Source organism: Populus trichocarpa, chromosome 1 (assembly GCF_000002775.5).
Source record: "Populus trichocarpa isolate Nisqually-1 chromosome 1, P.trichocarpa_v4.1, whole genome shotgun sequence".
Lineage (NCBI taxonomy): Eukaryota > Viridiplantae > Streptophyta > Magnoliopsida > Malpighiales > Salicaceae > Populus > Populus trichocarpa.
The window spans coordinates 44,413,427-44,427,614 of record NC_037285.2 but is presented as its reverse complement, the minus strand read 5'-3'; the positions used below and the strand labels follow the sequence as shown (position 1 = coordinate 44,427,614).

Here is a 14,188-nt window from a genome sequence, read left to right as displayed (position 1 = left end):
ATTAGATATATCATTGCAACATCTTCATGGAGGAACTTAACAATAAAATTGATAAAATATTATTGGTACCCATTAAAATAACTCATCATTTCTTCAATTATAACACACATAAGTTACAAAATCAAACTCAATTTCATCAAATGAAAAAAAAAACATTTAATTTCCCCTAAATCTCCAAACAAACCTTAATATACAAATCATACATTAATACAATAAATTTCTTTATGAAAAAGTTGAAAAACACTTGAATATACAAGCAAACTACAAATACTATAAAACAATTCAATAAATTGACCTCAAACATAAGTGGGATATAAAAAGAGGTGAGTTTATTTATTTTGTGTATTGAGACTTCATAAAAACATCCAACAATGAATATACACATTACTGATAGATTTATATTGTCGTTGATGGGTTAGGGTGGCTGGATTTATAAGAAAATAAAAGGCTACTGGTATTTTTATTTTATTTTTTTTTGCAAGAGGAAGAAGAAAAGGAATGGGAAGGCTATTAGTTATAACTTATTTACATTTTTCAATGAAATAATTCCATCCACAATTACATTGATAAATAATGACATGTCAGCTTTCTAACAGATTGTCGATGACATTTTTAATGATTTTTTTTTATACTCCATCAATAATTCATAGAAAAATATCCATGAAACATACTTTGTTGTTATTTTCATTGGAAATTAGCAATGGAATATTATCCATTGGCCTTTTCATTACTATTTGTTAATTTTTTTATAGTATTACGAATCACTAAAAACCCTATATGGTTATTCTCCAAAGTAGAAGTCATTTTTCCACCTTCTAATAAACATTATTTCTCTCTCTATACATTAATAAAAGAAAAAAAAATTATTCCTAGCATCTTATAGCTTAGTCCATTTTACACTTGCCTGCTTTGTTTGGAAATTTACAGTTTTGGATTTTGGAAGTGAATGATGCTTTTGATGTGAGATAAAAGACGAATAAAACAAGGTAGAGTCAAGTATTATTACTTTTAACTCGTTGCTTAATTGCCTAGGTAAAGCACGATGAATGGACATGGTGAGAAGGATGTTGAAAGAGATGGAAGTTAATGGTTTTATGCCTAATGGGTTTAATTACAGCATATTTTTTATGGTTTACTGAAGTTTAATGATGGGGCATGTACTGTTATGGAATTTTATCGGGAGGCTATTGGGAAAGGAGTCAAGATTAATAACCACACAGCTAGTTTTGTTGAATGGAATATATAAAGAAAGAAAGTTAAAAAGGTAAAGGAGGTTATGGTGTCCCTCGTGGAACAGGGATTTATTCCAAATATGGTGATATATAATACTTTTGTGAATGGTTATTGTCAAATAGGTGATATATAATACTCTTGTGAATAGTTTTGGTGGTTCTTTAGTTATAAGGACAAACAAGTCACCATCTTGAGTGGTTTTGATCATATATGTTTCTGTCATGCTAATATGAATATGAGGCCTGAGGGAATTTTATATTATAAAATGCAATTCTCACCTAAACTTTGTACACGATTGATGTATGGACAAAAAAAGTTACCATCTTACTCATTTTTTTGCATAATGAATGTGTAGCAATGATGGATTATATTATTGTGTCTATGAAAAGTTTAAGATCTAGTTTCTTCTTGATAGTCAATCTTTGTTAGAAATCAATTTCTTGGGAAACTTTGATTCTTGAAGAAAATTTAAGATTTCAAATTGAAATCGAAACTTAACACTAAAATATATTCCTAGAAAGATTCAAAGCAATACAAGAGAAAAGAAGGAGAAAAGGTTATGGGTGATGGCTAGAGCTTTTTTTAATTTAAAGGAAAAGTTATAATATTTAATATAAAAGTACTTTAGTTTTTAAATAGAAATTAATGATAATATTTTAAATAATCAGATATATTTTGTTGATTTTTTTAGGATGTAAAATGTTTGCATGTTACAAAGTTCAAGTTGTAGCATAGTTATCAAACCCGGTTCGGAGGTTAACCCGGTCAAGGAGCCGGGTCCCGGGTTTTATGGGTCAACCCGGATCAACCGGAAAATTAAAAAAATTATTTAAAGTTAATGCGTCAAGATTACACCTGCCAAAGCTAAGCACATCAAGCAATACAAGTGTCCAAGTTATAGTGGCAAGAGAGCTGGGGTTTAAAGTTAGATGCTGGAAGTCAAAGATGAACATCATTTAGACTGTTTTTTCTACAGTCTCCTCTCAAATAACTCCCTTCACTGTATAGAAAGATTACAATCAGAACACCACACCACAAACCAAAAACAAACCACAGAAACAACAGCTCACACCTACCTGCAACAGCTTGCATGCCCTCTGCCATCATTGATAGCAACATCACCATTTTGAGAGCCAACCTTTTTGTTCCCACCGACTATCAGATGACAATTCCTTGAATAATCAATAAGTCCCTTCCTTTTTCTGTCTACGAGAACTATTAGATGCTAATACCACCGACTATCAGATGCTAATACCACCGACTATCAGATGCTAATACCAGATGCTAATAATCAATAATTCCACCGACTATCAGATGCTAATACCAGAACCATTGCAATACATCATCCATGTTCACAGGAAAAAAAAAATGGCCTCCGGCTCCTACAACAACCCGCCTCCACATAGCCTGCACAACCAGAGCTTCCTTCTATGGTTCTTGATTCCCAACAAGAGGGGATTTGATTTGAGGAAAACCCTAGAGTGTGGGAACATAGTGTAGCTCAACCAGTGTTTCATGGATTTTCTCTCCCAGAACCAGCCAAAGTAGCTGCCACAGAGGCCTGGCCACAACTTCCTTCATCCTTCTCTCAGTCATCCCCTTGGCCTTTTGGCCAAAACTAGAAAGCCCCTCCTTTTTCTTCACCAGCCGCCTCCATCTCTTGGCCAAACCAGAGCCGCCGCCCACTGACATAAGAGACCAGCCCCACAGACGTTGTCCCCAGCTTCCCCCATCTCTGCTAAACCGAGACTCGGCTCTCTCCCCTTCGACCAGCCTCCAGCTGCCCTCTCCCTTCTTCCTCTTCGCTGCTAACAGCAGCTCATTGTCGAGAAGATGAAGAAATAGGAAGGGAGTCCGAAGGACAGAAACCATATTTGAAAAGAAAAAACAAAGGTACCGGGTCTCGTCCGGGTTCGCCGGGGTCGTCCAGGTCATGGGTCGACTGGGTTTTGTAGGGCTGTTGCACTGACCGGTCTTTTAACAAACCCGAACCGGTCCAACCATCAGGTCGACCGGGTCCCGGGTCGACCCGTCGAGCCGGTCCGGGTTTAATAACTATGGGTTGTAGACTGTAAATTTCTAAAACATGACAGATAAGTGTACAAGTTAACCAAATTACACAATATTAAGGGTAGTTTTTTCTAAAAAAATCAGATTAACTTTTGTTTCCACTCACTTTGTTGTATTAGAAGAGAAAAGGAGTTTGTCATTTATAAAACCTAATTTTGTCAATTATTCATGCTAAGGACTTGTTTTGTTTTTTTTAAAATGATTTAGCAATTTAGCTTATTTTATTTCAATTTGAGTGTCATTAGTTCTTTCTATTCTATTAATTTGGAATGAGGGGAAATTACCTTTAACATCGTAACATCAAGTGGTTTGATCTTTTTTTAACTTATTATAGTTTGAAAATTACAGATGACATCTTAGGTCAATATAAATTTTTAAATTGGACAAAATGACTAAGCTAAATTTTTAAATTGAACAAAAAAACTAAATCATCCTCATATATAATATATTAGAAACTCAAATAAAAGACCAATTGAAAATTCTCTCTTCAAGTCATAATCTCTCTCTTATGATGACGATATAAACCTAAACCTAAATCAAAATCTAGTGTTTTTAATTGATTTCTCTCTTCTCATGCTATTGAAATCCCTTTTTTTTTCTTGAATTAGTTATGATTTTTTCAAAAAACCCCTTTAAAAAATAAGCAAAATTGAAGTTTAAGAAACCCTAATTTTTTAATCTTTGTCAATTTTGATGAAGATTACGAAAAATTAGGTTTTGCGAGAACAAGAAAATTGGTTACTGTAAAAGTTAGTAGTTTGAAACAAAAAAGTTGTGAATTTATTGATGAGGAGAGCCTACAATTTATCAAGAAAAGCATTAAAAGAAGAAATGAAAATGAATCAAAGCAATGGATACAAAATTGAAGAATATAAGGGATATGAATGTTCTATTCAATTGTTTTGTGGTTTTTATGAAGTTTTTAAAATGTTTTTAAGTAAAAATGACTTAAAATTTAGGTTTATAATGTCCAAAAACTTGGTTGCATGGTATTTTAAAAAGATTAATTTGATTTATCTTGAGTTTTTTTCATCTTGCATTTTATTCAGTATTCAAAAAATGCAACCTAGACAACAAAAACAATACCCTTTAACTAGAAGATCAACCTATCAAATTAGGTCACCTTGAAAGAATTCATGCATGGCCATTGACTTTGCCAAGTTGTATTTGTATAAAAATTTTATAAAAACAAAAATTATTAGCCACCACTAAAATAAAATGAATGAAAACATATAAAATATGATATATATATATATATAAAACTTTTATAAAAATAGAAATTATTATCAACCACTAAAATAAAATGAATAAAAACATATAAAATATAATACTTAATATAAAACAGTTACATGTGCATTGATATTTTATTTTTATTACGAATATTAATTTCATGCTTTTATATCTAGTGTTAACAACTCTTTGATTAACAATCCAACATAAATATAATCAGTTTGAATTAAATGACCAAGCTTGCTCAGCTTCTAATCTAGTCTAAAAAGGAAAAAATTCTAGCAAAAATGCCATCACTATTAGCTCATCGCCATTGATACAGAAATATATCAGATTAAAACAAGCAAGGAATAATTATGGCAGATAAAGCAATTCAACAAGTGAACAAGCTTACAACTGCTGACCTTAAATAATTCTAATCATGGCAGATCTATTTCCAGAAACAGAAACGCAGTCCATTCCTAATATCCAAATCACCCCTCTGCCCATCCAGTCCTCCACATTCTGCTCAAAATCATCAGGTACAAGTTGTACAAGTTTAAAAGATGTTAAAATAGAAGAAAATGATATGAATCTAAACAATTAGAGTCTTCTTCTATTTCTGCCTCCCAAGTATCAATCAAAACACCATTGCCCACTTCCACACATCTCATTCAACTACTGTCAAAACAATAAGCTACGAAGAAGCAATCAATAATAGCCAAGCAGGGAAGAAGGCACCTGGATGAAATTCAAATCGTGCAATAATTATCATTACGGGAAAGAAAAAAAAATTCAACGTTACAGGAGCACAAAGAAGATCAATTTATATTCACATCACTAACTACTAAAACTACCCTTGCCTGAACGCAGACCTCCAAATCCTAAAAACTGAAAAAAAAAATTAAACTAAAAGACTTGATATCATAGTGAAATCACAGTAACAGAAATATATTGCTTTAAATCTCTTCCTTCAAATCTAGCTGTCATCATCAGCAGGGGCCTTAGAGGAGCCACCAGACTTCTTTGGGAGGAGAAGGTTGTGGATGTTGGGCATGACACCTCCATTGGCAATTGTAACATCACCAAGAAGCTTGCTAAGTTCCTCATCATTCCTAACTGCTAGCTGGATATGGCGTGGCACAATACGGGTCTTCTTGTTGTCTCTTGCTGCATTTCCAGCCAATTCAAGAACCTGAAAGCAAAGACAACATAGAAAAAACCCATCAAACACAAAACCAATTTATAAATAAAAAATAAAAAGATTAATTAATCATGACCTAATTTTGGATTCAAAACAGGAAGTTCAGATTCATAAAATTTTGAACCCCGAATTCATTGAAAAATTAACACAAAATCAAGTTCCAGTACTCAAACTCGAACTAAATTTTACAAATTAGAAAAATATTTAATTAAAGCTTGAAAACCCAAATTAGACTCGGGAACAAGTTCAAACCCTAGATTCCGAAAAATCGAGATCAACCCACCAAACAAAGTCACAAGTGTGACCATTGTCACCCCTTCAAAAACACAATTAACACCATAATTCCCAAAGACAACAAGCTAATTCCAAGAAAAATCACCCAAATTAAAGAACCCTAGATTCACGAACTGGAATCACACAAAACCATCGCCAAAACACTTCAAAGACACAAAATTGAAGAAAGAAATAAAGGCGTTATTACCTCGGCAGCTAGATATTCAAGAACAGCAGCAAGGTAAACAGGAGCGCCGGCACCGACACGCTCAGCATACTTGCCGGCCTTCAAGAACCTAGCAATACGACCCACTGGAAATTGCAAACCAGCCTTGCTACTCCTTGAAGTAGCCTTCTTTGAGGCTCCAGATCCAAGAGTCTTGCCTCTACCAGCCATAGATTGATTCTTGTCAGACAAAAATTCGAAACTAACCGTGAAGAGAGAAGCGACCCTTCCTTTTGGAGAGGGCAAACGCGAAGAGGGAGAATAATTGTGAAGCATTAAACGGGTGTCTGGGGTTTATATAGGAGAAGGGAAAATCAGGTGGGCCAATGATAGTGGAGTACGCGGATTGAGATCTCTGGCCGTTGGATTGGAAGTGAAATGACAGTGGAGATTCTCTTAACCGCTTGGTTTTGTTTTTGGGAAATTTTCGTAGGGATTGGTGAATTGACTGAAATGGATTTTTGAAATTTGGAGGGCTTTGGGAATATGGGTCCAATAGGAGAACGACACGTTCACAGAGAAAGAAAACTTGGCAGCTGGCTTTTTTGTGGGCAGGGCCTGAGAGAATATGACCTTCGGGCCTAACTTGGTCCTACTTTAAGGCTGTAATTTTGTTTTGGGTGCATAAATCGGGTCATCTGGGCTGCAAACGATAGATGGAATTGTCTACGTACTCCTTTAAAGGATTTTTGGTTTATAAGCATGCACTATAGGATAAAAAAAAATTAAAAGTAACCAAAAACAATATTTAGATGGCAGAGAATTATTTCGCATTGCTATTAAATTTGACCTAAAAAATTAATTTTAAAATCTCTCAATACTACTTTTTACCTAATTCATTCAACTTAACTAGTTTAAAGACAACTTTGAAAACTATTAAAATATTATGACGGTGAAATTAAAAAAAAAATTAAAGAAAAAATCTCAACACGACTCCTTGTCTGAACCAAAATTAAATTAAACATGTGGGATTTTCCCTAACATGACTCAATTGACTTGCTCAATCTAAAAACAACATGGACAATCGTTAAAAAAAATTTGAGTATGAATTGAAAGCAAAAAAAAAAAACCTCTCGAGTTGACTCCTTGCTTAGCCCGAGTTTAAAATTAAATATGTGAGATTTGTCTTGACGTGATCTAGTTGACTTAGTTGGCTCAAAAATAACTTGGACTACCGGTTAAAAAAGACTAAGGATGAAATTATGAGGAAAAAAATAAAGTCAAAATAAAAATTAAAGAGAAAAAATAAGAAGAAGAACTTGTTTCATTATTCATATGAACAGTGAAACAGGTGTGTATAACCCCAAGTTTTTTAGTTTAAGAGTATAATATTATATTTAAAGAGGTTTGAATTTTGTTATTACCATTTAATTATTTCAAAACAAGTTATAGTCATAGTTTTAAAATCCGACTTGAAAGTTAATCTAGGAAAAGGCCCGAGTCATAGGTCGAGAGGGTTACACCGAGTTATGGGTTGACATGGTCAATTCGTGTAGGACTTTTTAAAAAATAAAGAATCAAAACAATGTCGTTTTGAACAAAAGAAATTATTAAAAAAAAAAGAGTTGACATGTTGATGATTGAGCTTTGACCGGGTTGGGCCTAGGTCTTCGAGTCATTTAGGCCTCACTTGCCTTTGAACAATGCATATTGCCCACTCCAGTCACCGTTAGTGATCTTCTTTGGTATTGTTGGATTTATCTTGCTGAGAAATTTTTTATGGTACTGGTGGTGTAATGGTGGGAGTTTCAGTGTATCTCTAATATCTCTTTCTTTTTCTTATTTTCTTTTCTTATCTCTTCTATCTTTTCATTGTAATTACTCATTTGTCTTTACATGGAGAGTATGACTTACTCCAATCACCGTTGGTTACCTACTTTAATGTTGTTGTATTTCTCTCGTCAAGATCTTTACGATGGTACCAATGATATCATAATGGAAGCTTCAGCGTGCTTTTAAAGTCTATTTCTTTCTTTAAATTTTCTCTACCTTCTCTCTTCTCATTTAATTGCTCATTTGTCTTTGGATAGAGAATGTGGCCCACTTCAATCACCGTTGGTGACCTTCTTTTATGTTATTGAATTCTTATCGCTAGGGTTTTTCTAATGTTATTGGTGATATCACAATCAGAGCTTTCATTATAATTTGTGCCAATTCATTTAATGATTCCATGTAAATGTTGCTTTTTTAACTTGTGACAACATTAAATGTTATGTTTCTCAATCACGACAAGTATCACACTATCTTATGTCACTAAAAAAAATTATACATATGTTATTTGGGCGATAACTTTTGTAATGGTGTTAATAATCAAAAATACCCTTCAAAAACTACTTTGAACAGTTGCATGGAGATTGGTGTTCAAAGCTAATAATGAGCTCTTCTTTTCTCAAATACCTTATATGTTTCGGAGTAAAGAGTTCCATTATTGATTTCATTTGATCCATTATTAAGGATGCATGAACATCCCTAAACCATACTTATTAATTGTTATTCATGATAATGTGGACTTCTCGATTTGCAATGTTGAGTTGATGGGCCAATGGTGAAGCAATCAAGATTATATATCTACTCTCTACTTACATTGAAAATACGCCCTGCTAATAATGTATTACCTAATCTCACCTATTTCCAAATTTCTAAATATCAACAAAAGAATTTGTTAGAGCAGTCATCAATGCAACTATAAAATAATCATATTGCTTAAGATAGTAATACACACACACACACACACACTCCAGTCCTTTTTGTTTTAATTTTATCTCTCCTTAATAATTTTTGATAAATTAGCCATGAATTTGGGCATAAAGGAGCGATTGAAGAGAAATAAAGTTTAAGGACTAAATTGTAAAAAAAATCTTATGCTTGTAGGCAAACCCGTTCATTTAATACACTCGACATGAGATTGTTCTTTCTTAAAACTTAGTTCTTTGCTAGCCATGAATTTGACTAAGAGTGGATTTCTTTTATATGGCTTTTGTACAACCCATTATGTACAAACAAATTTTTAAGAGCAAACAGATGGATCACCTTATTTCCTTTAAGTACAAAAACTCGTAAATGTCCAAACAGATGATGAGCATTAAAGTGGTTCTATGTAACAACTATCGTTTAATTTGAAAGTGACCATTGAAAAAGGTCGACCATAATATAATAGAGATAATAATCGCCTAATGTATGGAATGGTACTTTTGTACTCTAATTTGGCAATTATTTCTACTTTTTCTTAAACAAGATAAATTGTGCAATTAACTTAGTAAATAAAAAAAATTGTTGAATTGACATAATTTCAAAAAACTTTGGTGAAATAGCACAGTTTGATCATGTGGCACTTTAGAAGCACAATTTTTACTAAATATAATTATTCAGAAGGGTGACAAGCGCTTAGGAATAATGACATTCGCACTTCTAAAGCGCGACATGCTCAAACAGTGTTATTTTTTTGCTTAACCGGTACACCTGTTTTGAAAATAACAAAAAAAATATCAAAATTGTCAAAACTAGAGGGGTCTCAACTATATTTTTTATATCTAAAGATCTGACGATCCACGTAGCAATGTTATGCTACTATAGGGAAAACAACCTTCAGAACATCCTGTAAAAATCTGAGCGTGATCCAACAATCAGATCAAAAATTATGACCCTTTTAAATTATTATTCCAATATGGCGCGACCAAATCTCCTCTTGAGACTAGACCTATCCCCCTAGTCCATAAATACATATGATAGGCCATCAACGTAATCTGTTTGAGGCAGATCTTCATTTAGTTATGGTAGATTCACACATGACTGCTCAAAATCACCTACTACTGTATGAACAATAATTTTCTAAGATTTTGATTGGAGTTTATTTTTTAGTCAACAAGTTAGACAAAGATATATATTTTGACTCATAAAACATATTTGGAAAAAAAACATTCATAAAATTATAGTTTTTATTGAAACGATCGACCGATTAATACAACTAGATCCAACTGGTCAACTGGTTTAGAAAGAAGAATAGAGTTTGACCATGTTGCGCTTATAAATAGTGACATTTAGTAAAAGTCACACTTTTTAAGCTTAACAGGTCAAGCTGTGTTATTACTTCAAATCTTTTTGAATCTACGTTAGTTCGCCAAATTTGATAATATACTAAGATTATTTTACAAAAATAAATCCTCTTTAACAAAACACACGAGAAAACCAACAATTCCTTGTCTCACTCACTGAAAAAACTTTGTCTGTAAGAACAATTGAAATGACCACCTCCTTCTGGCATAGATAAAATTGAAATTTTACTACCATAGATAAAATTGAAATCTTAACTTATTCTCTAACCTTAGTGATAAACCAAAGATTCTGTCATTTCTTCCTAATAATTGTGCTTTGGTATATCATAATCATTATCATTATCATCATTTTTTCATACTAAATATAATTTAGGATCAATTTAAACATTAACCAAAACTAAAATAATAAAAGAAATTACTAATGTCATAGTATAGTAATAATAGTTATTGATGTTAGCCTAAATAATATTAACAATAATAATAAATCATGGAAGTTAAGCATTGTTAACTACTCCATAATTGGGATACAATAAGAGATATTATAATTGTACTTACTTCTATGGAGTTCCACAATGGATAAGGGTATGAAGGGACTTTTATCTCTACAATAACAGAGTTAGGACAAATAAATATCCAACTTATATAGATATAGAAGTAAACAAGGTGTTCTCTGACCCCAACATGTGTGTGTGTGTGTGTGTGTGTGTGTAAGTTGTCATGCTTAATATTTTAATGTATATATATCTTAAATGATTTGTATAGTTTTTTCTTTAAATTTTAATTAAGTTCATTTTTTTTATGAACCATGCACTTTACTAAATTGATCATGAAAGAAAAACTATGTGAATATAGACATTGGTATAAAAAATCAACAATTGCCTTGTGTTAAAATAAGGTGGATATGGAGAGTAAAACATCTTTGTGGAGGTGGAGAAAGGTGGATGGTGCATCCTTCTCTCTAGAAACCTCTATTGACATCCTTAGACAAGAGCATTAACCATTACTATTTTAACCACTAAATCAAAAGGAAGATGGAGAAACAAACTGGTGAGGAGTTGTTGATTGATAGAATGATATATTGATGAATAAATGAAGAATGCAAGATAAAATTTCACCTTAATCTCAACTAGGTTTAGACAATAACATAAAGATCATTTGCTTAACGTCGAGATTGAGTATGATTCTAAGTATGTATTTCATATTATAGTGCAATGTACTTTTCAAAAGTGTTTTTCACTTGAAAATATATCAAAATATTTTTTAAATATTTTTGACAATAACATATCAAAATCATCATAAAACACTAAAAAAGTATCAATTTGATATTACTTTATGATTTTGATATGTTAATATAAAAAAATCTAAAAAAATCATTTTGAAATATTTTCAAATGAAATATATTTTTAAAACACAAAATTTACCATTCTTTGCTTCTTGGCTTTAAGTTCTAAAGCAGCTTCCAGGCCAATGATTCAGGCTTCATACTCGGCCGTATTATTGGTACATTCAAACAGTAACCTTGTTGAAAAAGGATACTACTTATTTTCTGGGGAAATTGCTACAGCTCTTGCCCCATTTCCTGATGCATTTATTGCACCATCAAAGTAAAGGGTCCACTGATCGCTTTCCCCACCTTCATTCTCGATTATTATCACATCTTCATCTGGAGGTCATAGTTTAGAGGCTCGTAGTTTTCCATGGCATGATCTGCAAGATGATCGACAATTATGCTTCCTTTTACAGCTTTTCTTGTCATAAAGACAATGTCATATTCTGCCAACAACACTTGCCACCTTGCTATTCTACTTGACATGTAAGCTTTTTCACAGATATACTTGAACGGGTCTAATTTTGAAATCAACCAGGTTGTGTAGTATAACATATACTACATGAGTCTTTTCGCACTCCAAACCAAGGCACAACACAACCTTTCAATTGTTGTGTATCTCGACTCACAATCATTGAATTTTTTACTCAAGTAGTAAATAGCTTGCTCTTTCCTTCCTGACTCATCATGTTGTCTCAGTACACAGCCCATAGCTGTTTCTGTTACTGTCAAGTATAGGATCAAAAGCCTCCCCGACGTTGGAAGTACTAATAGTGGTGGGTTTTGCAAGTACCTCTTTATTTTATCAAAGGCTTCCTGACAATCATTGTCCCATACTCCAGGATTTTTCTTCCTAAGCAAACAAAAAATTGGTTCACAAGTCACTGTCAACTGGGATATAAACCGAGCTATGTAATTCAGGCGCCCGAGGAAACTTCTCACTTCCTTTTCTGTCTTAGGGGCAGACATCTCCTGAATAGCTTTAGCTTTATCAGGATCAACTTCTATTCCTCGACCACTTACTATGAAGCCCAATAGTTTTCCTGTTTTCACCCCGAATGAGCATTTTGCAGGATTCAACTTTATCTGGTATTTTCGCAGCCTTTCAAATAGTCTCCTTAACACTTGCACATGATCTTCCTCCTCCTTTGATTTTGCAAGTATGTTATCCACATAAACTTCCACTTCTCGGTACATCATATTGTGGAACAGGGTAACCATTGCTCTTTGATATGTGGCTCCAGCATTCTTCAATTCGAATGGCATTACTTTATAACAAAACATCCCCTAAGGTGTGACAAAAGTGGTCTTCTATTTATCTTCTTCTGCCTTTCTAATTTGATTGTAACCGGAGAATCCATCCATAAAAGAATATGTAGCATTTCTTGTGACATTATCAACGAGAATGTCTATATGGGGTAAAGGAAAATCATCTTTTGGGGTCGCCTTGTTCAAATCTCTATAGTCCACGCACACCCGAATCTTCCCATCCTTTTTTGGGACTACGACCACATTAGCTACCCATTGAGGATATTGGACTACATCTAGAAACCCTGCATCCCACTGTTTTTGTATCTCGGACTTTACCTTGAGTAACATGTCCGGGCACATTCGCTTGGTTTTCTGCTTAACTGGTTTGCTTCTTTCTATTAAAGGAATCTTATGTACTACTATGTCGGTATCTAGATCGGGCATATCTGTATAAGTCCAGGCAAAAACATCTGCATACTTATGTAATAGAGAGACCAGTCTATTTCTTTCTTCAGTTGTAACAAGAGTGCCAATCTTTAATTCTTTCTTTTCTTGCTTGTTTCCCAAGTTAATGACTTCTAGTTTCTCATTAGTAGGTTCCCAGGCTTTTTTGGAATTTTCTACCAGCTTAGTAAACTCTCTTATATCTTCCTCTCCCCATTCTTCATCATCCATTGCAATCATATTATCAAAGTTTGGCCAATTATTCTTAGTGCAATGGTTTTATGAATCGATGAAACTTTTAGGATTCCTGAAAGTGCAAGGCGTGCTCGTGTAAGTGTGATTCGTGAAAAGATAAAAAGATGCAAGCATATATTGGACACAAGAAAATGCATGATCTCATTAAAACAAAAGTGCTCGGTTAACATAGAAAATATTGCGGTATCATGAGCTAAAATACCGACAAGATCAGCACAAGTCAAAACAAGACAAAACAAGTCCGAACATGATCAAACAAGAACAATTACTTTTTAAACACAATAGGAGCAGGCTTCATCTTCCAGTTCTGGTACACCTCTCCTTCAGCCAATCTTCGCACGAAAAATCTGGCAGGAGGTTCATCAATAGTGTGAATGGAAAGCTGTGGCAGAACTTCATCCTTCACTTCCAAATCCGCTTCCTTTATCTGTTTTTCTTCTTGGCTCTCCAGGGTATTGATGCGGAGATCCATTATGCCGGATTTAATCACTTCTGTAGCCCTTGGGAAAGATACTTGGAGCGGTGGGATGACAAGTTCCTCTTCTTCTGGCTCTCTTCCTTCAATCCTCGCCATTCTTGCCTCTCTTTTAATCTGAGTGACCCACTTGTAATCGTCTTTCTTGGGCTTATATCGAAGCCCAAAT

At 33.6% G+C, this 14,188-nt stretch overlaps 1 protein-coding gene across 1 annotated transcript; it reads right to left on the bottom strand.

The window, feature by feature from the left end:
- Positions 1–5,258: 5,258 nt before the first annotated feature.
- LOC18095880 (histone H2A.6) lies at positions 5,259–6,496 on the bottom strand. The gene is made up of 2 exons (XM_006370540.3): positions 6,198–6,496; positions 5,259–5,707 (listed from the first exon to the last, which is right to left on the bottom strand). The coding sequence occupies exons 1-2, from the start codon at positions 6,489–6,491 to the stop codon at positions 5,492–5,494; spliced, it is 510 nt and encodes a 169-aa protein (XP_006370602.3). The 5' UTR covers positions 6,492–6,496; the 3' UTR covers positions 5,259–5,491.
- Positions 6,497–14,188: the final 7,692 nt, after the last annotated feature.